Source organism: Danio aesculapii, chromosome 16 (assembly GCF_903798145.1).
Source record: "Danio aesculapii chromosome 16, fDanAes4.1, whole genome shotgun sequence".
NCBI lineage: Eukaryota > Metazoa > Chordata > Actinopteri > Cypriniformes > Danionidae > Danio > Danio aesculapii.
This window is the reverse complement of record NC_079450.1, coordinates 41719999-41744056: the sequence shown is the minus strand read 5'-3', so window position 1 is coordinate 41744056 and position 24058 is coordinate 41719999. Positions and strand designations below refer to the sequence as shown.

General features: G+C 42.5%; 1 protein-coding gene across 1 annotated transcript in view; it reads right to left on the bottom strand.

Annotated features, from left to right (window-relative positions):
* The window catches only part of fam131bb (family with sequence similarity 131 member Bb), an 87358-nt gene that overhangs the window by 3714 nt on the left and 59586 nt on the right, over positions 1–24058 (bottom strand). The window contains exon 6 of the mRNA XM_056474644.1: positions 20376–20686. Coding sequence (XP_056330619.1) covers positions 20376–20686 — 311 coding nt within the window. The remainder of the gene's footprint in view (positions 1–20375; positions 20687–24058) is intronic.

The following is a 24058-nucleotide window of genomic DNA, read 5'->3' as shown; positions in this document are numbered from 1 at the left end:
ACCTGTTTTTATCATAACCTTTTCTCAATTAAAAACAAATCAATTATGATTTCTAAACCATTATGCAAAACCTATATGACTGCATTTTGTAACAGTGAGAAATTTAGATAAAACTAAGGTCTTGTTTGTTGGACCCAAAAACCTCACACACACAAACCTAGAATACTGTCTAACCCTTGATGGATTTTCAATTCGGTTCTCATCTTCAGTCAAAAAATGTTGGCAAACTTCGACATGCTATGAATGAAAGAAAAGCTTATTCATGGCTTCATGACCTCTCGATTAGACTACTATCATGCATTACTCGGTGGTTGCCCTGTAGGCCTAATTAAACTTCAGTTGGTTCAAAATGCAGCTGCTGGAGTTTTTTCAAGAACAAAGAACATCCACTACACTCAACGAATTCTGGAGAGTTGATTATTCCCAGAATATCAGAATCGACTGTGGGCAGTAAATCTTTCTCATATCTGGCACCTAAACTCTGGAACAGCCTTTCTAGCACAGTTCGGGGGGCAGACACACTCTGTCAGTTTAAAGCTAGACTAAAGACATATCTCTTCGCAATAGCATACACATAAAACACGAACACATAACTTTTGAAATCCCAATTAGCATTTAGGGTACATCAAATAGGGCAACCGGAGCTGGAAACGCTTCACAAAAACACATTACAACTTTAATTCCATCTACGCTTATGTTAGTCTGTTTCTCCTTATTCTGAGGTCTCGATAATCCTATACCCGGTCCGTAGCAGATGCTGTGGTGGTCATGGAGAAGTGGAGAGCGTGAGATTCCTGAAAGACCCCAGTGACAGAAGAGTCTTTGCATTGAAGAAGCTTGGCCAGGGGAGAACTGGTTGTGCCCAACTAAGCCTGCTTTTTCTTGAGTTCTTCACTGTTGTCAATTGGTAAAGTTTATTACTTGCCACTGTCGCCACTGGCTTGCTTGGTTTGGGACTGGCCATCACACATTAAACTGAACTGAACTAAACTGAACTTTAACTGTGAAAACTGATGCTCGAGTGACGTCATTTTTGTTGTTACGGTTGCCTCATTGCATGTGTTTGGAGTTATGTCATGTAAATTCGTAATTGCCATTTTTAACATAAAATACATGCCCATTCATTACTATTTTTCTTTTTACAGAGGGTAAACAAATCCTTAATACCGTTAAACAAAAAAATCTATTCAAAATGTTTTGTTCCTCAAGCATTCACTTTTATCCTCTAGCCTGCTGGCATCGCTAGCCAGCTGTCTTGGCTCTTCACCCTAATGTCACTTGAGTGTCTATCTTTGAGTGCAGGAGAAGCATCAATGGAGGCATTGGAGCTGGAGCAGTTCCGTGACCTCGAGATGAAACAAGCACAGCTCTGGGAACAACAGACCTTGCTTGACATCTCCTGGGCAGCTGCTCACTCTTCTGAGGTAAGTGTGTGGTACAATCTCATCACTCAACACCTTCCACCTCAACCCAGTTTGTTTCTCTGTTCAGGCCCAGCGGAGCAGGGACATGGCACACCCAAGTGTCGTTGACACTGGCGCCGGGCTACCGTGGCCTCTGGGTGCAACAATGGCAGACACGAGCCATGACCTGGGGCAGGAACCACTTCACCCCCCTCCACGAGACGGTATGCAATGTCATAATCATCTGCGAATTCATTATTTATCATGTTCGTGCTGCTTCTGCTTAAGGTAACACAGTACGCACTCACTGCTTTCCTGGTGCAGTGTCTCTGCTAAGGTACTCACTATCCTGAGCACTGGTGAGAATATTGGAGCTGTCTTCCTCCACATGGGGACGAATGACACCGGGCTGCGGCAGACGGAGATCCTGAAGAGGGACTTCAGGAGCCTGATCGAGACGGTTCGACTTCCTTCTTACCGCCGAGGAAATGAAAGGTTGCTCTGAAAGAACGGCTGTTAACATGGTTTGAGGAACAGAAGCTGCTTTTTGCCAATAACTAGAATGTTTTCTGGGACTATCCTAGGCTTTTCCATGCTGATGGTCTGCAAAGCTGGAGCTGAACTCCTGTTAAAAAACATTTCCAGGATGCTTCGTTCTGATTGACTAGTAAGTGAAAATTTACATTTTTGCCACATAAACTCTAGCAAACCCCCTAAACTTCTTAAAGCTTGGTCTTCTAAACATAAGTTCACTAGTACTTAATGAACTTATTTTAAATGAAATAATACCAGACAATAATCTTAATGCACTCTGTCTTACTGAAGCCTGCCTTGAACAAAATGACTGTATTAGTTTAAATAAAGCAACTTCTTTTATATAAGGATGAGGCTTGTCAGACAGGTCTTGGTGGTGGTGTTGCATCAATCTTTAGTGATATTCTTAATGTTAACCAGAGAAACTGACCTAGGTTTCATTTTTTAAAGTATTGGTACTTTTGGATATTCAGGAAAAAACATGTTATGTCTCACTTTAATCATTGTGTATAGACCCCCAGCACCCTATGTCAATTTTATGAAAGAGTTTTCTGATTTTCTTTTTGAATTACTAGTATAAACTGATAGAATACTAATTGTAGGAGATTTCAACATCCACATAGATGACACTAATGATACATTAGGACTTGTGTTTACAGATTTATTAGTCACTTGAGACAAAATTTACCTGATCTTTCTCTATTACTAAGTGCACCCACAAATGCAAATGACCTTGATGTTGTAACTAGCAGTATGGATGCTGTCTTCACTAAATGACACACTAAATACTGTGGCACCTATCTAATTAATGCTAAAGTGAATAAAACTACACCAGGGTATAACAATCATACTGTAGCCTTTAAAAACAGCAACTCGTACCCTTGAACATAAGTGGAAAAAAACAAATTAGAGCTCTTTAGAATTGCATACAAAGATCGTATGTCCAGCTATAGGAAGGCTCTAAAATCCGCCAGAGCTGAGCATCTTCGCAAACTTATAGAAAATTACAATAACAATCCTAGATTTTTATTTAACAATGTGATGGCCCACGAGCCACAAGCTCACCACTGCCACCTGCTGTGGTGCCCTGTGAGCTCCGAGCCGTGATAGTGCTTACTAGTAGTGTTTGTCAGAATATTTCCCATGCTGCCGTGAGTAATTGCGAAGTAGACTCGTAATGGGCTCACTACCAGGTGTGGGATTCCCAACACCAAAAAAAACAAATAGTTCTCAAAAATGATGGCCTTGTCCCACAAATGTAAAAAGATGGTTTATTTACAAGGATAACGTAAAACAATCCAGTGCATAAAAATGTACAGCGACCTATTTCCCAAAAGCTATGTACAAAAAAAAAATTACAAAGTAAAAACTCAAATAAACAAAACAAAAAAAAAAAAAAACGATATATACAACACCAAAACCATATATATACAATATATCAGAGAGAAGCTTATCTACGTCACACAGACACTAGATAACAGGGGGGGATTGTTTACGGTTCTGCCACACCACGCTCGCTAGCCAGGTAAACTCACTCTGTTTCTGAGTCTGCTGTCTCCTCTTAAAGGCCAGACTCCGCCCCTTTTTTTGGAGCGTACCATAAATAGGTAATTTCAGGTAAGTATCTACATTATAACAATAAACATGTAAATGTGGCATTCCTCAATATAAAGCAAACAGCTACTCATGAGAGCTGACATACATCCATAAACAAACAACAATCAGAGATTTAATGCCATAATTGCACCTCCACAACGCTGGCTGTACCCTACAAAAAACAATTGGTATGGTTGGCGCTTCAGTGTTTGGTGCCGCCATGGCGCGGCCCGTGACATCATAAGCCGGCGCCATTCTCTCGTTCAGTTTGGCCGGCACAGCACTGAAGACCAACTTTAAAAGACAAATGACGAAAGACAAGCACAAAGACATGAACACAAAGGTGTGTGTAAATGTATGCTTAATGTTAACCTGAGGGGAGATGGAGATATGGAATGAATGACTGGATTTGTGCAAGATGACAAGGGCCTTTGTCATTAGCAGCGTACCGAGAGGAAAAGGAGAGGTGAGTAGACATATGTATGTGCGTGCGTGTGTGTGTGTGTGTGTGTGTGTGTGTGTGTGTGTGTGTGTGTATGTGAACCAGTGCGGTCACCAGAGACGAAGGGAAGAAGCCCGGCTACTTCACAAACACCATTGCTAAATTAACAGGTTATTGGTTTTTTTCAGAACAAAATGTTCCACCACAAATTAGTAGTGATGACTTTAGCATTTTTTTTTTGTGATAAAATAGAAGACTTCTTCGCTGCTGCCAGAGGCTGCATTTCGTTACTAGTTTTACTTGATCGCAGTGCTGCATTTGACACTATCGATCATGATATCCTCATACTGTAGAGTTTAAATTCTACAGGTGTCCAGGGACAAGCTTTACAATGGTTTAAGTCATACTTAACTGGCCGTTGCCAGTTTTTAAATATAAATGGACAGCTTTCACAAGTCAGGCCAGTAAAGTCTGTGGTGCTTCAAGGATCAGTCCTAAACCCTTTGCTATTTATTAGAAGGCATGGGATCAACTTTCACTGCTATGCAGATGACACTTAGTTCGATATATCAACAAAACCTGATGAGACGTCTGAACTGTCAAAGCTAACTGCTCAACAACTCAAACTGCAATTTGAACGATACAATGTTAGTATTAGCTCAACTGTAAAAGATCTGGGTATTATATTAGACCTAACTTTTGAAAATTATATCTCCCATGTCACAAAAACCACCTTCTCTCATCTGAGAAATACTGCTATGTTATGAGGCATGCTATCCATCTCAGATGCAGAAAAGCTAGTTCATGCTTTTATGACTTCTAGGCTGGATTACTGTGATGCTCTGTTTGCTGGTTGCCCAGCATCCTCTATTAATAAACTTCAGTTAGTGCAAAATGCAGCTGCCAGAGTTCTTACCAGGTCTAGAAAATTTGACCACATAACACCCCAATTTTATCCTCCTTACACTGGCTGCCTATTAAGTTCCTCTTTGTACTAAACTCTTTGAGTTTGTGCTATTGTCTGTGAGTTTGTGCTGTCTTTGTGCTTTGTCTTGTATTTGTCTTTTGTGGGTATTAGAGGTGTGAATGATTTTACGATTATCATGCCATCGATTCGGTTCAATTCGATATCTCGGTGCATTACGGTGCATTGACGATGCTTTCCATACACAGTGTTGTATTTTGGGGGGTGGCTATAACAAGCTGTCTGTATAACCACACACACACACACACGGACACACAGCACCACACTGTCTCTCATTCACACACATACACAAACATAGACAGCACCAAACAAACACACACACACACACACGCCACTTGCGCTTGCTTGCTTGCTCGGGAGCTCGGGAGCGATATTGCGAGACCGCCCACTCCTGTTAAAATTACACCAATTTTATTCCCATGGGAATGCATACAGCTGAGAGGAAAAGAGAGGGGATGAAAAGTCACGCCAGCAGCCGAGAGGAAAAGAGAGGGGAGGAAAAGTCACGCCAGCAGCCGAGAGGAAAAGTCACGCCAGCAGGTGAAATGGGCCACAGTGAGAGAGAGAGAGAAATGGAGTACTTTCATTCCCTCATTCGCAGAAAAATAGTGGCTTCTGCTGTAATTGTCAGTGAAAGACTGTACAGAAATAACACACGCAGTGAAATTGTGCACAGTTGGCGCCAGGAGTGTTGTAAATACCCACGCTCACCTCCTTCGCGACAGAGTGTATATGAGGTAAATGACATCAGTACATAATAACCGGTTATGATTTTTACTGAACCGAGACCGAATTGTCCGCGTCTGCATCGCGGTGCACCGAAGAAACAATTTTGACACTACTAGTGAGTAGACTTCTAGTGTCTGCCCCATCCAGTTTATCTTTTTATAGTTTTCTGGTTTAACCCCCAGGGGTCAAACACCAAGTCTACGTGTTTTGATGCGCCTTCTCCTCATAATGCCGGAATGAAGTTAAATTACATTTTCAGTTTTGATCGTACAGATAAGATCAATACATCAATCGAATCTGTTAGGTGTCTAGTTTTTTGTGTACACTCACATAGAACAACAAATGTGTGTGCTTTTGCAAAATAAGGATAATAAACAGTGTAGGTATTCTCTCTTTTCTCTCTCTGCAAACTGTTTTTAGAAACGCGTCAGTAAAATGCACTGAAACTCTGCGAAAACAAATCACACAGACATGAGACATACAGTTGAAGTCAGAGTTATTAGCCCCCCTGAATTATTAGCCCCCCCTATTTAGTTTTGCTAGCTTAGTTTGTACTGCCCAGCCCATCTCAGTGGCTCATGCAGACAATCAGACCGGTTATGTGATTTAGTTCACCATACGGCCTCCCAAGTTTACGAGTGTGTATGCCCCTGCCTTGTGAGAGGAAATTGCTGTCATCAAAAATCGGCAATCGTGCCCAAAAAAAGCAGTGGGTTAAGTCTTAGATCTGTGCAAACTGAACCACTATTCACACAAAATGCAGTACAGGATGCTCAAGCAGAAGTCCATTCTCCAAATCCTTTCATCTTTCTAATTGGTTTGCAGCCATAGACCTGAAGGATGCGTACTGTCATGTCTCCATTCTTTCATGCCAGTGTCCATTTCTCTGGTTTGCGTTCAAAGGTTGAGGATGGCAGTACAAAGTCCTCCCCTTCGGGCTCTCCCTGTCTTCATGGGTCTTTACCAAGCTCACGCAGGGTGCCCTTGCTCCTCTTCAGCTCACTGGCATACACTCAATTATCTTGATGAGTGGCATACAATAGCCCCATTGCGGGATCAATTGATTATGCACAGGAACATGGTGCTCCGGCACCTTGACCAGTTGGGGCTTCGGGTCAACCGAGAGAAGTGCAAGCTCTCCCCTGTGCAGAGTATCTCCTTTCTTAGGCTGGTGCTGTCCTGTCTAAGTATTCTTGACAGAAACACAGTGGTCCCACTCTAATTTTTTCAGAGGCTCCTGGGGTATATGGTATCCACAGATATCACAGGTATCCACTGATATCATGCTGCTCGGGCATGGTGGGTGCACACCGGGTGACCATCATTCCACTACATTGTCGCACCCTTAGTCCTTGAACAGATCTTGCCTTTCTACATGCTGGGGTGTCCTTAGAACAAGTATCCAGGCATGTTGTAGTATTGACAGATGGCTCCAACACGGGCTGGGGTGCCTTTTACTATGAGCATGCAGCTGCCATGTCAACCTGTTTGTTCCTCTCGAAAACGCCCATTCCCAGTTCTTTTATTCCCAGACCAAGGCCCCCTCAGAATGGATGTGATGGCACAAAGCTGGTCCCCAGGCATGTGCAAATATGTATTTTCCCCAGTGAGCCTACTCGCACAGACCCTGTGCAAAGTCAGGAATGACGAAAAGCAGGTCCTTTTAGTTGCACCTCTCTGGTCCAACCGGACCTGGGTGTCCGAACTCACACTCCGGCCCCTGCCTGGCGTATTCCTCTGAGGGAGGACCTCCTCTTTCAGGGACGGGGCACCCTCTGGCACCAGTGCCCAGATATCTGGAACCTCCACATGTGGTCCATAGACGGACCACGGAAGGCTTAGGTGACCTACCAGAGTCGGTGGTTAATGAGCCATTTCCCTTGGGGTTGAGAGCACACTCAAGAAGAAGTGTTGCCTCCTCTTGGGCGTTAGCTCATGGCGCCTCTCTCTCAGATATCTGTAGAGCTGCTGCTGGGCGACACCTAACACATTTGTGAGATTTTATAATCTCCAGTTGGAGCCCATTTCCTCCTGTTTACTGGGTAACCCTGCTCAATCGGGGGGAAACTGAGCTTGGTGTCAAAAACGCTTTCTGTGACAGGCTCCCTAACCCAGAGATATGTGCACTTATTTTGCTCTGCTGAAGCAAGTTCCCATTTGGCGAACCCTAGAGAGTTTCTCCGAGGACCCCAGATACCTGGCCCAGGACAAAGTCTGGTATACCAGCTTGGTCTACCCACATGCTGAGGATCAGTGCCAGCTATGCGTGATCCCTGTTGGCGATCCCACATTAGTTATTCATATGTGTCTTCCTTACTTGCTAACCAGCTTATCATCCTGGATAGGGCTAGCCTATATGTCTATGACACAAAACATTGGTATTATAATTGGTCAGATAAAACTCCTGGAAAATAGTCAACAAAAATTTATAATTTAATAATGTAAAACTGTATCTATTTTCTATTCTCAAATACATAGTCATTCATGTTTCAAGGGTATGGACAATCTGTACTGTTAAATAATTGAGATGACATGCGAGATTTAGTGAACACCAGTTTACCATCACACTTGTACTTCCTTAACACTGCTCTAGGCAGGACTAAATGATCACAGCACACAATCAGACATGAGTGATGATTAATGGACAGTCTATGTGAACAGAACAATGCATTGTTTTAGCACAGTGAACACAACATTTCCTCTCCTCTTATAACTGACAATGAAAAACAACATTAAGTAGCCCCACCATAAAACTAAATCTACACATGTAAAGAGGCAACAAAGTCTTTCAAGTAACTTGGCTGAGATCTGTTACGCATTGGCCATGGGGATGTAGAGTCTTGATATTGGGCTATGGTCAGGGCTTAATTTGTGCCGGCACCTCATTTTACTGATCCCCCTCCACAACCGCCCTCCTCCCCCATCCGCTGTTCACTTTCACTTTTTCCGCGACTTCCAAACCTTCGTCACTTTCGTCTGCGACAACCCCCCTGCTCTTCACTTTCGTCCAACGCCCCGCCATCCACAACCCAACTGTCCTGCAGGGACATTTGCAGCAGGTGGGAGAAGTGGCACGTCATGTGCATGGCCACTCTGTCGCTGGAGCACATTGAAGATATCTATCTATTCGGGACTTTGATAACAAGGTTTCAGCTGGTGGGTTTAGGCAAGGTCCTGGGGTATCTACGATTAATAAAAGCAGTCAGTGTGGCTCAAAACCCCACCAAGCTGGCCGGCTAGATTGAAAAGGTGGTTTCATTAGATTGGAAATTGGAAAACATCAAGTAGAAACTAGTGCCATTGCAACGTGATTTGGTCAGAGCTGGAGACTAGTGACGAACATTAGATATCTGCGAAATTAGAAATTGATCCAAATTGAAAGCCTTTTCTTCTTTTCGGCTTCCCTGTGACTCTCCTGCTAGGCGGCCTCGGCTTGAGACAAACAACTTTCCCTGGAGAGCAAGATGAGACACTCTGAATTCCTGCTCCCTGTTCCAAGGACAATTGTGAGAATCTACAGGCTTACACACACTTACAATCACAGCTACAGATAGACAATCACTGCCTAACTCCCACATCCGATGTTATGTTTATGTGTTTATGTGCTTGTGCTAGGGCTTTTTTTTCCCCTGGTGTCACACTGCCCTACTTCAACAGCAGTCTTAGAGGATTTTTTTTTCACCTACATCTTCCCTAATGTATTTAATTTCCTTAGGTGCAGCTACTTTCAAAGGTGCAGCTACTTTCTTAAAGGGCACCTATGGTGAAAAATCTACTTTTAAAGCTGTTTGGACAGACATGTGTGTAGATGTAGTGTATAGACAGTCATATTGGGGTGATGTAAACACACCCAGTCCTTTTTTTTCAGATTTAATAACATAAAAAGGGTGGACCAATTGGAGCGGTTTTCAGATCGACCGTAACTTTACGTAGGAGTGCGGTCCCCCTGCCCACCGAATTGATTGACAGCTGTGTGTATTAACATGTCCCGATAGTCGCGTGTATAATCATATCAACAAGACCAGACGTGCGCAAAGCAACCGGGAATAAAAGGTCTGTTCAGTTCGCTAGGATCATCAATCATCATCAAATGTGATCAAGAGTAAGTTTTACAAGTTTAAAATGTTTTAAAACAGTGCATGTGTGTAATGAATTACAGTGATTTAGCTTAGCTTTACTTCATCAGCACAGCCGCGTGTCAGAACAATTATAAAAGAAGACGCTTCAATCCCGGTTTGTGGATGTTAAATCAGGTTTATTTTGTACATTAACATAACAGATATCCATACAACAGTGGAGATTAACCTGTAGCCTGTCACATATGCGTGCAAACAGAGTGCGAAGCTAAACGCGCTCTCTCTCTCTCTCTCTCTCTCTCTCTCTCTCTCTCTCTCTCTCTCTCTCTCTGTGTGTGTGTGTGTCTGCTCTATGTGTGTGTGTGCGTGTCCTTGCTGTGTGTGCGCGTGAACTTTGTGACGACTTTGTGTGTGACTCATGGTTGCAACAAAAAAAACTGCATCAAATACTGATTGGTAACGTTCTTACTGTAGTATTTCTCACAAACGCGCCGTGAAAGGCCCAGTACAAAAAAAACAGCAACCAAGTTTTACCGGTTATAATACAGATGTTTCAGACAGCTATAACAAATACTCTGATGGTTGTTTTGAGCTCAAACTTTACAGACACATTCTGGGGACACAAAAGACTTTATATTAAATCTGAAAAAGGGGTAACCTAGGTGCCCTTTAAGGTACCATCCTACAAAAGGTATGATGCTCTCTCCATCTAATGAGTAACCACCAGGGGTTTAGACCAGAACGAAGCCAGTTTATTGTTCCTCATGTTGTCTGTGAACTCTCACTCAGGCATGAACTGCAATGTCTGGCTCTTTGGCACGTTTGAGCCAGTCAAATAATTGTTTCATCTGATGTTGTTGGTTAGTGGTAGGTGTTTTAATACCCCGGGGAAGTTTCTGATACACTAAGACTGTCTGGGAGACCCCAGTGGTGCTATACTGTGAGGCCCAAAAGTGTAGCAATGTAATGGGGATGGCTTGATTAAAAGTGTACCCTTGTGCCTGGTGATTTCTAAGGCTATTCTTCAGGGACTGGTGAAAACGTTCCACAACACCATTTGCTTGAGGATGGTAAAGGGTGGTGAGGATATGCTAAAAGCATTTGCTACTTAGGATGAAAAGTCAGTGGAAATAAACTGTGGGTCATTGTCTGTTATAATGGTCTGTGGGAGGCCCCAATTAATGAACAGAGAGTCCAGAAAATCCACAACACATTGCGAGGTGACTAAGCTTGTGGTGGGGAGGCCATTTAGAGTGCAGATCACATTCTACCACTAAGTACCTCTGATTGTAAGGAAACTCGTGAATCTCTCCACAAATATTCAGCTGCAGGTGCTCCCAAGACAAGTAGACCAGGTCAGTGGTTGAAGGGGTGGGGTGTGGTTTTCCACTCACAAGGCACAAGGTAGGCTGCAAAATCCTTAACTGGAAGTTTTCAACAGATTTCACTGTTGATGCCTGGCATCTAAACCCTATCCTGTCACCAGTTTAAACTTCTCTATGCTTAGATGTGGCTTGTGCCATTGTACCATTTTCAGCACAAGTGCACAAAGAGATGCATGCCATGCCAGTGATCATGCCATGTATGTGTCATTCCAACAAGCAAGCTTATTCTTAACACAGGCAAAAGCTACTAACTCTGAAACCTGTACAGGCCAACCATTTGCATTGTAAACGAGGAGCTGGGAAAGGACAGGGTCCTGCTCTGAGGCAATTTTGAGCTCCTGGAGCAATACTATGCTATGCAGAAGACAGTGTAGGAGTTGGATTATGTCTGTTTCAGAGTAGTTAACTTCATCTGTTGTTTCCTGAACTGGGACAGAGTAAGACAACAGGTCAGCCACTACACTTTCATGACCTGGTGTGGACTAGTGCTTGTTTTTTGCTGACAAAGCCAATCATATGTAATCTCAGGGGTCTATGACTAGTACCCGAAGTTGCCAGTAGTATTACTAAGGCATAATGAACTGTTCTCAGTATAGAAGGGCAGCTGTACAAGAACAGGTACCATCGTTCACATTTTGCTGATAGGCAAAAGCTACGGGTTTCTTTACCCCATTTGAGTCATGCGATGTATTTCACTTATATTACAATTTAATTTTCAATTAGCTAATCTCGTATCAAACATTCCGAGCAGACAGAACAGCGGATGACTCCGGTAAGATCAGAGAAGGAGGATTATGCATTTACATTAACAAAGCTTGGTGCACAAACTCTGTAGTCGTTGGGAGACATTGCTCTGTGTAGACCGTTTTATCTGCCACGGGAGTTCACCTACACTATAATAACTGCTGCCTATATTCCTCCCAATGCCGATGCCAAGCTTGCTATGAATGAACTTCATGCAGCCATCAGCAAACAACGGACTGCTCACCCGTAGGCTGCTTTTATTGTTGCGGGGGATTTTAATCACTCAAACTTAAAGACAGTGCTCCCCAAATTCCATCAAAACATTTTCTGCCACACAAGGGGAAACAAAACTTTAGACCAAGTTTACACAAACATGGCTGAAGCATACGCTGTGACCCCCCTCCCCCACTTGGGTCAATCAGATTACCTTTCTTTGTTCCTCACCCCCAAGTACTCACCCCTCATCAACCGTGTGAAGCCATCAGTAAGGACCATCAAAGTGTGGCCAGCGGCCAGTGACTCCACACTCCAGGACAGGTTTGAACACACAGACTGGAGTATGTTTGCTTCCCAGGCCACATGTGGCTCTCACACAGACATTGACAGTTACACTTCCTCTGTTCTGGAATATATCAACACCACCATAGACAGTGTTACAACCCAGAAACAGATCACCACATACACAAATCAAAAGCCATAGATGAACAAGGAGGTGTGCCTCCTGCTGAAGGCACGCAACACTGCCTTCAGATCAGGGGATGCACAGGCCTACAGCACTTCCAGGGCTAATCTGAAGAGGGGCATCAAAAAGGCCAAGCACTGTTACAAGCTAAAGCTAGAGGAGCACTTTTCCAACTCTGATCCTTGGCACATGTGGCAGGGCATCCAGGCCATCAGCAACTACAAACCCAGCCAGTCCACCCCCACAGCCACAAATGTCACCTTCCTGAACGAGCTAAATGACTTTTATGCCTGCTTTGAAAGAACAGCTCAATGGGGTATTCACAGACATTTTCAACCTGTCGCTTAACCTAGCAACTGTGCCAACATGCTTTAAAACCACCTCTATTGTGCCAGTACCCAAACACTCCAGCCCAACATGCCTGAATGACTATCACCCTGTAGCACTCACACCCATCATCATAAAGTGCTTTGAGCGGTTGGTCCTGGCACATCTGAAAGACTCTCTGCCATCCACACTGGACCCACATCAGTTTGCCTACCATGGCAACAGAAGCACAGAAGATGCCGTCTCCATAGCACTGCACTCTGTCCTCACACACCTGGACAATAAAAACACTTATGCATGAATGCTGTTTGTTGACTTCAGCTCAGCATTCAACACTGTCATACCCTCTAAGTTACTGATCAAACTTAGAGACCTGGATATCGACACTTCTCTCTGCAACTGGGTTATGGACTTTCTGACTAACAGACCTCAAAATGTTAGATCAGGCCACATCTGCTCCACCAACATCACACTCAACACTGGTATACCACAGGGCTGTGTGCTGAGCCCCTTCCTCTACTCCCTTTTTATCATCGACTGTAGGCCTGTGAACAGATCCAACACCATCATCAAATTTGCAGATGACACCACAGTGATTGGTCTAATCAGCAATAATGATGAGGCTGCCTACAGGGAGGAGATACAGCATCTGGCCACTTTGTGCACCGACAATAATCTGCTCCTTAACACCAACAAGACCAAGGAGCTCATTGTGGACTTCAGGAAGGGATGAACAGGCTCACATGATCTCATCCACATTAATGGGATGGCCGTTGAGCCTGTCTCATCCTTCAAGTTCCTGGGGACCCACATCTCAAAGGACCTTTCCTGGACCACCAACACCTCCAGCCTGGTCAAGAAGGCTCACCAGCGCCTATTTTTCTTAAGGCAACTTAAGAAGAACCAGCTTTCATCACCCGTCTTGGTGAACTGTGACCAACTGCGTCACAGTCTGGTGTGGAAGCTGTTCTGTTGCGGAACGTAAGGCACTGCAGCGGGTGGTGAAAACTGCCCAACGCATCACAGGGACTATGCTGCCAGCCATTGAGGACATCCAGAAGAAACACTATCTGCGCCGAGCACGCAGTATTCTTAAGGACACCTCTCACCCTGCTCATAGACTGTTTTCACTCCTGCCTTCCGGCAGGCGCTTCAGGCTCCCCCGGACAAAAACCAGCAAACTGAGGAACAGCTTTTTCCCCAGAGCTCTCTACCTTTTGAACTCTGCCCCTCACTGACTCTTTTGCCCCTCAATACACCCCCCACACTCCTCTAACTTATACCCCTCACAATCACTGCACTCATCATCATTTAACATGGACATTTGTAATTATGTTTATCTTCTGCACACTTCTGATTATTAATAGCATCCTGTACATATATTCATTTATTGTAAATCTCTGTTCATTATATACAACCTGTATATAATGTTCATTGTACATCCATCTGTAAATATTACCATAGTTTTTTTCTATAAACTGCACTTTATAACTTATACCTGTATCCTGCACTTGCTGCTATTGCACTGCTGGTTAGACCTAAACTGCATTTCGTTGCCTTGTACTTGTACATGTGTAATGACAATAAAGTTGAATCTAATCTAATCTAATCATCTCCTCTCAAAAAACAGCAAAACCGCATGGTTTAGCCATCCTCCTTAAGTATGCAACATATTGTGCAATTGAGTAACGGGTGAGCTGGCTGCACTGATGTTTTCCACTGCTCCCATGGGACTGTAGGCTCACTGGGCTGAGGCAGAAAGGGGCTTGGGTAAGTTAGTGACAGCATGGGGAATTCTTCAGCCATCCTTGTGGCCAATTGTTATACCCGTAAAGACAACTCGTAATGTACTTTAACTTTTTATACTTTATTGTTGTGATTCACTTTTCTGTCACACAACTCTCACACTCTGACAAACTCACGATAACCGTCTAACCAGTAGCAGATTTAGGCATGGGCAATAAGGGTGACCGCCCAGGGTGACATGTTGCTAGGGACAGCATGGAGAAAGGGTGGCACTAACACCATGAGTGTGGCACGACTGTCGTTTACCTAGAGCGCCAGTTAAGCTTGTGCCGCTACTGCATCTAACATTAACATCATCACTCATTTTCAAAGGTTTGAATGACGCAGATAAACAAGTGTACACCTTGTTAATGAGAGAACTGTAATCTGCGTTGGTATGTTTGAAATGGGTTTGATTGACACACACTGTGGCTAATGACATCCATTATCTGGATCAACACCCATTCATTTGTGACTTATTACAATACTTTACAACTTCACTCGCTCAATATCTTTCAGCATAGTCCATGATTTATCAGTGGTCGCCAGAGAGGACTGAACTGCTAATTATGCTGACATATGTTTTTTGTGCACCGGATGGCATTCCAGCAGCAACAGTACTACCTCTAATAGCTTATTTGATGTAATAATGAAGATGAACAAAAAATACTGAAAAAATGTATATAACTTTGGTAGCTAATTCTAAAGTAATTGGACTCCAATTGGACATTATAGTAAGAGAAAAAAATATATATTTTAATGTCTTAACTTAATGTTTTCTTTTTTAATTATTTTTGTATTCTGATATACTGTTGCATCACCTCAATATTTTTGAATTTATGTCCCATGAAGATTTTCAAAATAAATGTCTCTGGCACCTAGACTACAGCTCTGCACAAGAAGTTTGGCCAGAGAAGAAATGATCGTGCCCTACACAAAAAAAAAAAAGATAAAAGCAAACGCTATGGAAATCAGTGGTTAGAGGTTTCCAGTTGTCTTCAAAATATATATACAGTATATATTTTTATTCAACATAAGAAAGATATTCAAACAAGTTTGTAACTAATGAAGGTAAGTAAATGATGACTGAAAATTTTCAGTTTTGTGTGAACTCTTTGTGTGATCCCTTTAAGTTAGGTGATGAAATATTTGAAGGCATATATGTTTTTATAAAGTTCAAATTAATTTGTACAAATTAGCCATTTTTCTGACAATATGTAAAGTAAAAATAAATGAAACAAAATGTATATGTTCTCATGAAATTAGGCTGGCACAGCTTATGTACTGCCTATGCATGAAGTGTTTTTTGGCCTACTGTGATTTGTACATTACATTTACATTTAGTCATTTAGCAGACGCTTTTATCCAAAGCGACTTACAAATGAGGACAAGGAAGCAATTTACACAACTATTAGAGCAACAGTGAATAAGTGCTGTAGGCAAGTTTCAGGTGTGTAAAGTCTAAGAAGCAAAGCATTAGTAATGTAATTTTTTTTTTTGAGAGAGAGAGTACAGTTAGTGGTATAGCCAGAGAGGCAGTTGCAGATAAGGGAGGAAAGTGGAGATTAAATTTTTATAGTTTTTAGTCGTTTCTTGAAGACAGCAAGTGACTCTGCCGTTCTGATGCAGTTAGGGAGTTCATTCCACCAACTGGACAGATTGAATGCGAGAGTTCGGGAAAGTGATTTCTTCCCTCTTAGGGATGGAACCACGAGGCGACGTTAATTCACAGAACCTAAGTTTCTGGAGGGCACATAAATCTGCAGAAGTGAGAGCAGATAAGAAGGAGCAAAGCCAGAGGTCGCTTTGTAAGCAAACATCAGAGCTGTGAATTTGATGCGAGCAGCAACTGGCAGCCAGTGCAAATGGGTGAGTAGCGGAGTGACTTCTGCTTTTTTGGGTTCATCAAAGACCACTCATGCTGCTGCGTTCTGAAGCAGCTGAAGAGGTTTGATAGAGTTAGCTGGAAGCCTGGCTAGTAGAGAGTTGCAATAATCCAGTTTGGAGAGAACAAGAGCTTGAACAATGAGTTGAGCTGCATGTTCAGATAGGAAGGGTCGGACCTTTCTGATGTTATAGAGTGCGAATCTGCAAGATCGAGCAGTTCTAGAAATGTGGTCAGAGAAGTTTAGTTGGTCATCAATCGTTACTCCAAGGTTTTTTACCATTTTGGATGCAGTAATGGTTGCCCCATCCATCTGGATTGAAAAGTTATGGTGTAGAGTCTGGTTGGCAGAAACTTCAAGCATTTCCGTTTTCGCGAGGTTAAGCTGAAGATGATGATCTTTCATCCAGTGTGAAATGTCTGACAGGTAGGCTGAGATGCGAGCTGGAACCGAGGGATCATCAGGGTGAAAAGAGAGGTATAGCTGGGTATCATCAGCATAGCAGTGGTAGGAAAATCCATGTTTCTGGATGACTGGTCCTAAAGATGTCGTGTAGATGGAGAAGAGAAGTGGCCCAAGAACAGAGCCCTGAGGTACCCCAGTGTTTAGATGCTGTAGGTTGGACACTTCTCCCCTCCAAGACACCCTGAATGACCTGTCAGAGAGGTAAGATCTGAACCATTGAATAACAGTGCCTGCAACGCCCAGTGACTCAAGCGTGGATAGCAGGATCTGGTGGTTTACAGTGTCAAAAGCAGCTGATAAATCCAGCAAGATGAGGACTGATGATGTAGAGTCTGCTTTAGCCAGTCTGAGATCCTCCACGACCGAGAGCAGGGCAGTCTCAGTTGAGTGGCCTTTCTTAAAGCCGGATTGCTTGTTGTCCATGAGGTTGTTTTGAGTAAGAAAGTCCAGGACTTGATTGAACACTACTTTCTCCAGAATCTTGGCCATGAATGGAAGCAGGGATACCGGTCTGTAGTTTTTAAGTAGCGTTTGATCCAGATTGGGTTTCTTTAGCAGTGGGGTTACCCTAGCCTGCTTAAATGAAGTGGGGAATAAACCAGAGTCAAGAGATGTGTTAATTATGTGAGTCAGTGTTGGTATGACTGCAGGAGAAATGGCTTGCAAGAGATGAGAGGGAATGGGATCAAGCGGACAGGTGGTTGCATGGCTAGATAGCACGAGATTGGACACCTCAGACTCAGACAGCTGAGAAAAAGAGGTGAGTGTGTGTGGTGTATCTTACGTGTTTGTTGTAAGTGCAGCAAATTGAACACTGATTTTTGCAGTTTTGGTGCAAAAGAATGTAGCAAAGTCATCAGTAGTAAGTGTGGAGGATGCAGGTGGAGGAGGAGAATAGAGGAGGGAGGTAAATATTTTAAAAAGTAAGCGAGGATTGGTGGCACTTTTGATTTTCTGACGGAAGTATGTCTGCTTTGCAGAAGTAACCTCAGCCGAGAAAGAGGACAGAAGAGTTTGGTATGTTGTGAGCTCTTCAGGATTTTTAGTTTTTCGCCAAATTCTCTCTGCAGCCTGAAGTTTAGAGCGATGCTCACTGTGAACATCAGAGAGCCAGGGTGCAGGAGGACTGGGACGGGCTGGCCTGGATGTAAGAGGACATAGTCTGTCTAGACATGATGCTAGTGTGGAGCAGAGTGTATCAGTGGCACTGTTCGTATCAAGTGCAGAGAGTTTGCAAGATGGAGGAAGAGAGTCTGAAACAATGGTGGATAGTCTATTGGGTGAGAGAGAGCGTAGGTTTCTGCGAAAGGGAACTAGTGTTGGAGTGTGTGGCGGCTGAGGAGTAATGTGGATGTTGAGAGACAGAAGGAAATGATCCGATGTTTGTAGTGGAGTTACTAGTGTTTGATCAGCGAAGCAATGTCGAGTGTAAATAAGGTCTAGCTGATTACTTGATTTGTGAGTAGCAGAAATAGGTGCTCTTTTGAGGTCAAAAGAGGCAAGCAGAGTCTGGAAGTCAGCAGCTTGAGGTCTTTCAATGTGAATGTTGAAGTCACCTAGCACCAACAAGGCAGTGTCATAATCAGAAAAAGATGAGAGAAGAACATTCAGTTCATCTAAGAAGTGACCTAATGTACCTGGTGGGCGGTAGATGACAACCACATTTATGTAGAAGGGGTGGATAATGGTGACTGCATGGAATTCAAAGGAGCTGATTTTTGGCAGAGACGGTCTCTGAGTGAATTTCCATTCTTTGGAAATCAGTAGTCCAGTCCCACCCCCTCTCCCTGTCTGACGAGGAGTGTGGGAAAAAGAGAAATTAGTAGAAAAAGCTGCATGTGTAGCAGTGACCTCCAGTCTCAACCAGGTCTCAGTTAGAGCCATGAGATTATAGTCAGAATGAGTAGCTATGGAGGTAATAAAATCTGCCTTGTTAACAGCAGATTGACAATTCCAGAGGCCCATAGAGAGATAGAGTCGTGTAATAGTAGATACATGTATTGATCAAAGGTTGTGAGGATTACGCCTGCAGCGTACCTCCCATGCTTTGCGAGTGTAACAACAGGAATTAGTAAACACATAATAAAAGTGCAATGAAAACAATAATAAGTGCAGAGATAAAGTAAAATAAAAAAAGTAAAGTACTCAGGTAGTCGCGCAGGTAGAGTCGATGATCTTTACACTCATTGGTCTTCAGACGAGGCTGCCGCGACCGCTGCCGCAGTGAGACAACCTGCTTATATACACCCCTGAGCGCTTTGCTGATTGAATTCAGCTGGACATGCCTCGAGAGTAAAAACACCTGAAACTGCGGCGGGGGCGCGAAACCATCTGCGCTCGACACACAAGCTCTTACAGTAACCTAGGAAACAGTGGGTAAACTTTTCTAGTACCATACACAGACAGCTGAAAACAAGTTTAAATGTCCTACAACCATACACAACCAGCTGAAAACAAGTCTAAGTGTCCTCTAACCATACATAGCAACTGAAAACAAGTCTAAATGTACTTACACTGTGTTGGTCTCGTTGTTAAAGTGCTTCTCCTGCTAACTAAACCTACTGTGCTCAATATATATAGTCTTTACCTGGCGTTTAGACACGCCTCCAGAGTAAAAACACCTGAAACTGCGGCGGGGGGCACGAAACCGTCCGCACTCGACACACAAGCTCTTACAGTAACCAAGGAAACAGTGGGTAAACTTTTCTAGAACCATACACAGACAGCTGAAAACAAGTTTAAATGTCCTACAACCATACACAACCAGCTGAAAACAAGTCTAAGTGTCCTCTAACCATACATAGCAACTGAAAACAAGTCTAAATGTACTTACATGGTGTTGGTCTCGTTGCTAAAGTGCTTCTCCTGCTAACTAAACCTACTGTGCTCAATATATATAGTCTTTATCTGGCGTTTAGACACGCCTCCAGAGTAAAAACACCCGAAACTGCGGCGGGGGGCACGAAACCATCTGCGCTCAACACACAAGCTCTTACAGTAACCAAGGAAACAGTTGGTAAACGTTTCTAGTACCATACACAGACAGCTGAAAACAAGTTTAAATGTCCTACAACCATACACAACCAGCTGAAAACAAGTCTAAGTGTCCTCTAACCATACACAGCAACTGAAAACAAGTTTAAATGTACTTACACGGTGTTGGTCTCGTTGCTAAAGTGCTTGTCCTGCTAACTAAACCTACTGTGCTCAATATATATAGTCTTTACATAGTCGAAACCGTCCGCGCTCGACACACAATTTGTAGTTTTATATCTCACTTAAAATGCAATGGGTGTTGTTTCAGAGGCTTATGGGAGGTGTAGTTTAATCACTCACCTGTTGCTGTTGTTGATACTGTAGGAGCTGTTGCTGCTGGTATTGGTGGATATGCTGTAGGTGCTGGATCTGCTGTAACTGGTTCTGATACTGATGCTGCTGTTGTTGTTGGGACAGGAAGTGAGCTGCTGTATTTGGGTCATAGCCACCTTCAGTCCCGACTGCCATGACATATGAACCAGTGGCAGGAGATGCCACACCTGACTGTTCATTACTAATTGGCTCCCACGCATCAGAGGAAGAAAGGCAGTAAAGACCCTGGGAGACATAATTGTGGGGCCACACTTCTGCAGAGGAATGGTGCATCTGGTCTGTAAGAGATACAAAAAATACAAGTTTTACAGCTTTATGGGTGTTTATGGGATATTTTATTTCAGATTTGAAAATTTTATTTTTTTTTCAAATGGCCTGTGCTATAGATTATTGCATGGCTACTTAGCAAATATTTAAATAAATGTATATGAAATATTGATCTGACCTGGAATTATTGTACTATGTTAGAAGAAAAAATAACCCAGACATGAGGATAGCTAGCTCGGATACAGAATAAAAGAAATGACTTGCAAGTGTTTTTAGTGTAGTAGTATTAGTTTATAGTAATCATTGATGAATAATATGCAAATGGATTAGTCATTTAGATCTTTAAAATATAATGTACTTTAAAAATAAAAGGTTTGTTAAAACACACCAAACATGAAAGTAAAATAGGTTATTTTATTTTCGAGTTTCATCATTTCGCTGCTTTTAGATTTGTTTTATAAAAGATTTAAAAAATTCTTATATGAAGCTTTGACTAGGCAGGATGATCAGATGTTAATATATTTGATCAGATAGCAAATCCTTGTAACTTTAAATCAAAACTATATTATATTATAAAACATTAATTCATTCATTTTCCTTCGGCTTAGTCCCCTGCTTATCAGGTTTCATGCTACAGCAGAATAAACCATCAATTATTCTGGCATATGTTTTACACAGCAGTTGCCCTTCCAACTGCTGTACTGAGAAACACCCATATAGTACACTCTCACATTCACACACTCATACACTACAGCTAATTTAGTTTTAAGCATGGAGAATATGCAATCTCCACACAGAAATGCATTTATCTGCAAAAACCTGCAATTAGTGCAATACAATGTTCATATTAGTTCTACTATCAAAGATCTGAGTGTTATATTAAGCAGCAACTTAATTTTAATTGTCCCATGTCACAAAAACAGCTTTCTTTCATATGAAAAATATCGCTAAGCTAATAAACATGCTCTCTATCTCAAATGCAGAAAAGCTAGTGCATTCTTTTATGATCTCTAGACTGGATTATTGTAATTCTCTGTGTGCTGGTTAAATAAAAAATACGATCATTTCATCCCAATTTTGCCAACCTAATTTAATTTGTAAATATACATCCTTTCCTGTCATTCAGACCTGCAACACATTCCAAAAAAAGCAACAAGTCCAAAAGCCAGTGTCTGTTATGGTTTGGGGTTGTGTCATTCCCCTTTGAAAGGTAACTTGCACTTCTCTGATGGGACTGTTAATGCTGAAAAGTACATAGAGATTTTGTGATATTGATACAGTGATACAGATATTGTGCCTTCTTTTCCAGGGACATCCATGCATATTTTAATAAGACAATGAAAAACTACATTCTGCAAACATTATAGGCTGCAGAGAAGAGGATAAAGGTACTTGACCAGTCTGCCTGCAGTCCCGAACTTTCTCCAATAGAGAACGTATGTCACATTTTGAAGTGCAACATGTGACTATGAAGATCCCAGACTGTTACACACCTTAGACTTATTTGCAGGAAGAATGGGAAAAAAAAATTACACCTGAAACACTTTATCACTTGGTGTTTTCAGTCCCTAAACATCTTTTAATTGTTGTGAAAAAAATGGCAACATTACAAAGTGGTAAACGCTTTACCGTTTCAACTTTCTTTGAAATGTGTTTCAAGAACCAAAATATGAATATATGTAAAAAAACACAATAAAAATCACAAGGAACACAATAAATAATGTTTTTATATTGTCTGCAATGAAATACAAGTGAAAGTAAATATAGAAATCGCAACTTTCTTTTTTATTTGCATTTTCCATACTGTGTCTTTGATTGCCTCACAGAAATTAATCCCTTTAGCATTTAAAGATCTTTTTGGCTACATGCTTTATTACATTTTTTTATTAATGTTTTATTGCAATTATTTTTTAACTATTTCTTTACTTATCCAGAAGTATGATTTGAATAAAAAAAGAATTAAATTGCTGATTGCATATACATTTTATAAGGTAAATTCTGAGATTGATCAAAATGTGTAACTAATCATAATTGTTATTATTAATTATTCATATATTGACTTTTATTGACTTATATTGACTTGTGGGACATGTTGTGTCACATCCTCGGTCTGATCACCGGTTCATTCCTTGTGTTTTGTTTTTCCCCTTTAACTCGTTTTGTGTTGATCACTCACACCATGCTTTGTTTACTTCTCGCTTCCCCACCCATCCGCTCTATTACTTTCCATCAGGCTATCAAGCTAATTCCACTCACCTGGTTTCCTTGATTTCTCACCCTATTTACTCCTCCCTTGACCGTAGTTCTGTGTCAGATTGTAGCTGTTCCCCTTCCTGCATGTCGAGCGATCTCCCGGTCTAGTCCTGTTCCTGTTCCTGTTTAGTCCTGTGAGTTTTGTCGTGTCTGATGTCCTGTCGATTTTTCCTAATATTGTTTTCTCTATCTGCCTTCAAGCCATTTCCCACCCATTTTTGTATCGCTGCCCATCTGACTCTCCGTCTCTCTCTCGCCGGTCTCAAAGCCTCAGTCTTCCTCGCGGCCGCGCTGATTCAGTCAGCGGCTGCCGGACTCATCGCCCCCTGTCGGGTGTCAGGATATTGCACCCACTTGAGGATAGTTTCTCTGGCCTCTTCGGAGTTGTTTTATTTTGTATCATTTTGAAGACTACATTACCTCACTTCTCAGTGTTTTTTGTAAATTGTGGGCCACTGTGCCAGCTCCATTATGGAGGAACTTTCAGTTTTTTTTGTTGCCCCCTTGAGATAATTCAGGCTCTATAAATAAACATTATTGAAGACCTGCACCTGTGTCTGACCAATCTTCTCCTCATCCAGATCCCTGACATTACAATCTGACCAGGATGGACACAGCAGGTCAAGAATCTGTCAGGTCGGCTTTAGCTCAACAAGGAGTTTTGTTGGGTCAGCACGAGTCACGACTCACCAGCACCTCCAGGGAAGTGGAATATCTAACCAATCAGGTGGCTGACCTCACGGCGCGCCTGCAAGAGCTTCAGTTCGAGACCCTGCAGGGGGCTCAGGCGTCCCACCAGGCCCCTGAACCGTGCTGCAACGCACTTATGCCGCAGAGGAGACTAGAGTTGTCTTTGTACTTACCCTTCTCACGGGCAGAGCTTGTGACTGGGGAACATCTGTCTGGGAGGCCAGAGCACCATGCTGTTCCTCTTTCAGTAATCTCCGCCATGAGATGATCCGACTCTTTGACCGATCTGCCAGGGGTCAGGAGGCGGCAGACCAATTAGCACGTCTTCGTCAGGGAGGTCAGTCTTTCACTGAGTATGCTATTAAATTTAAGACGCTGGCGGCCTCATGTGATTGGAATGAAAAGGCCTGGTATGCCATGTTCCGAGCGGGTCTGAATGA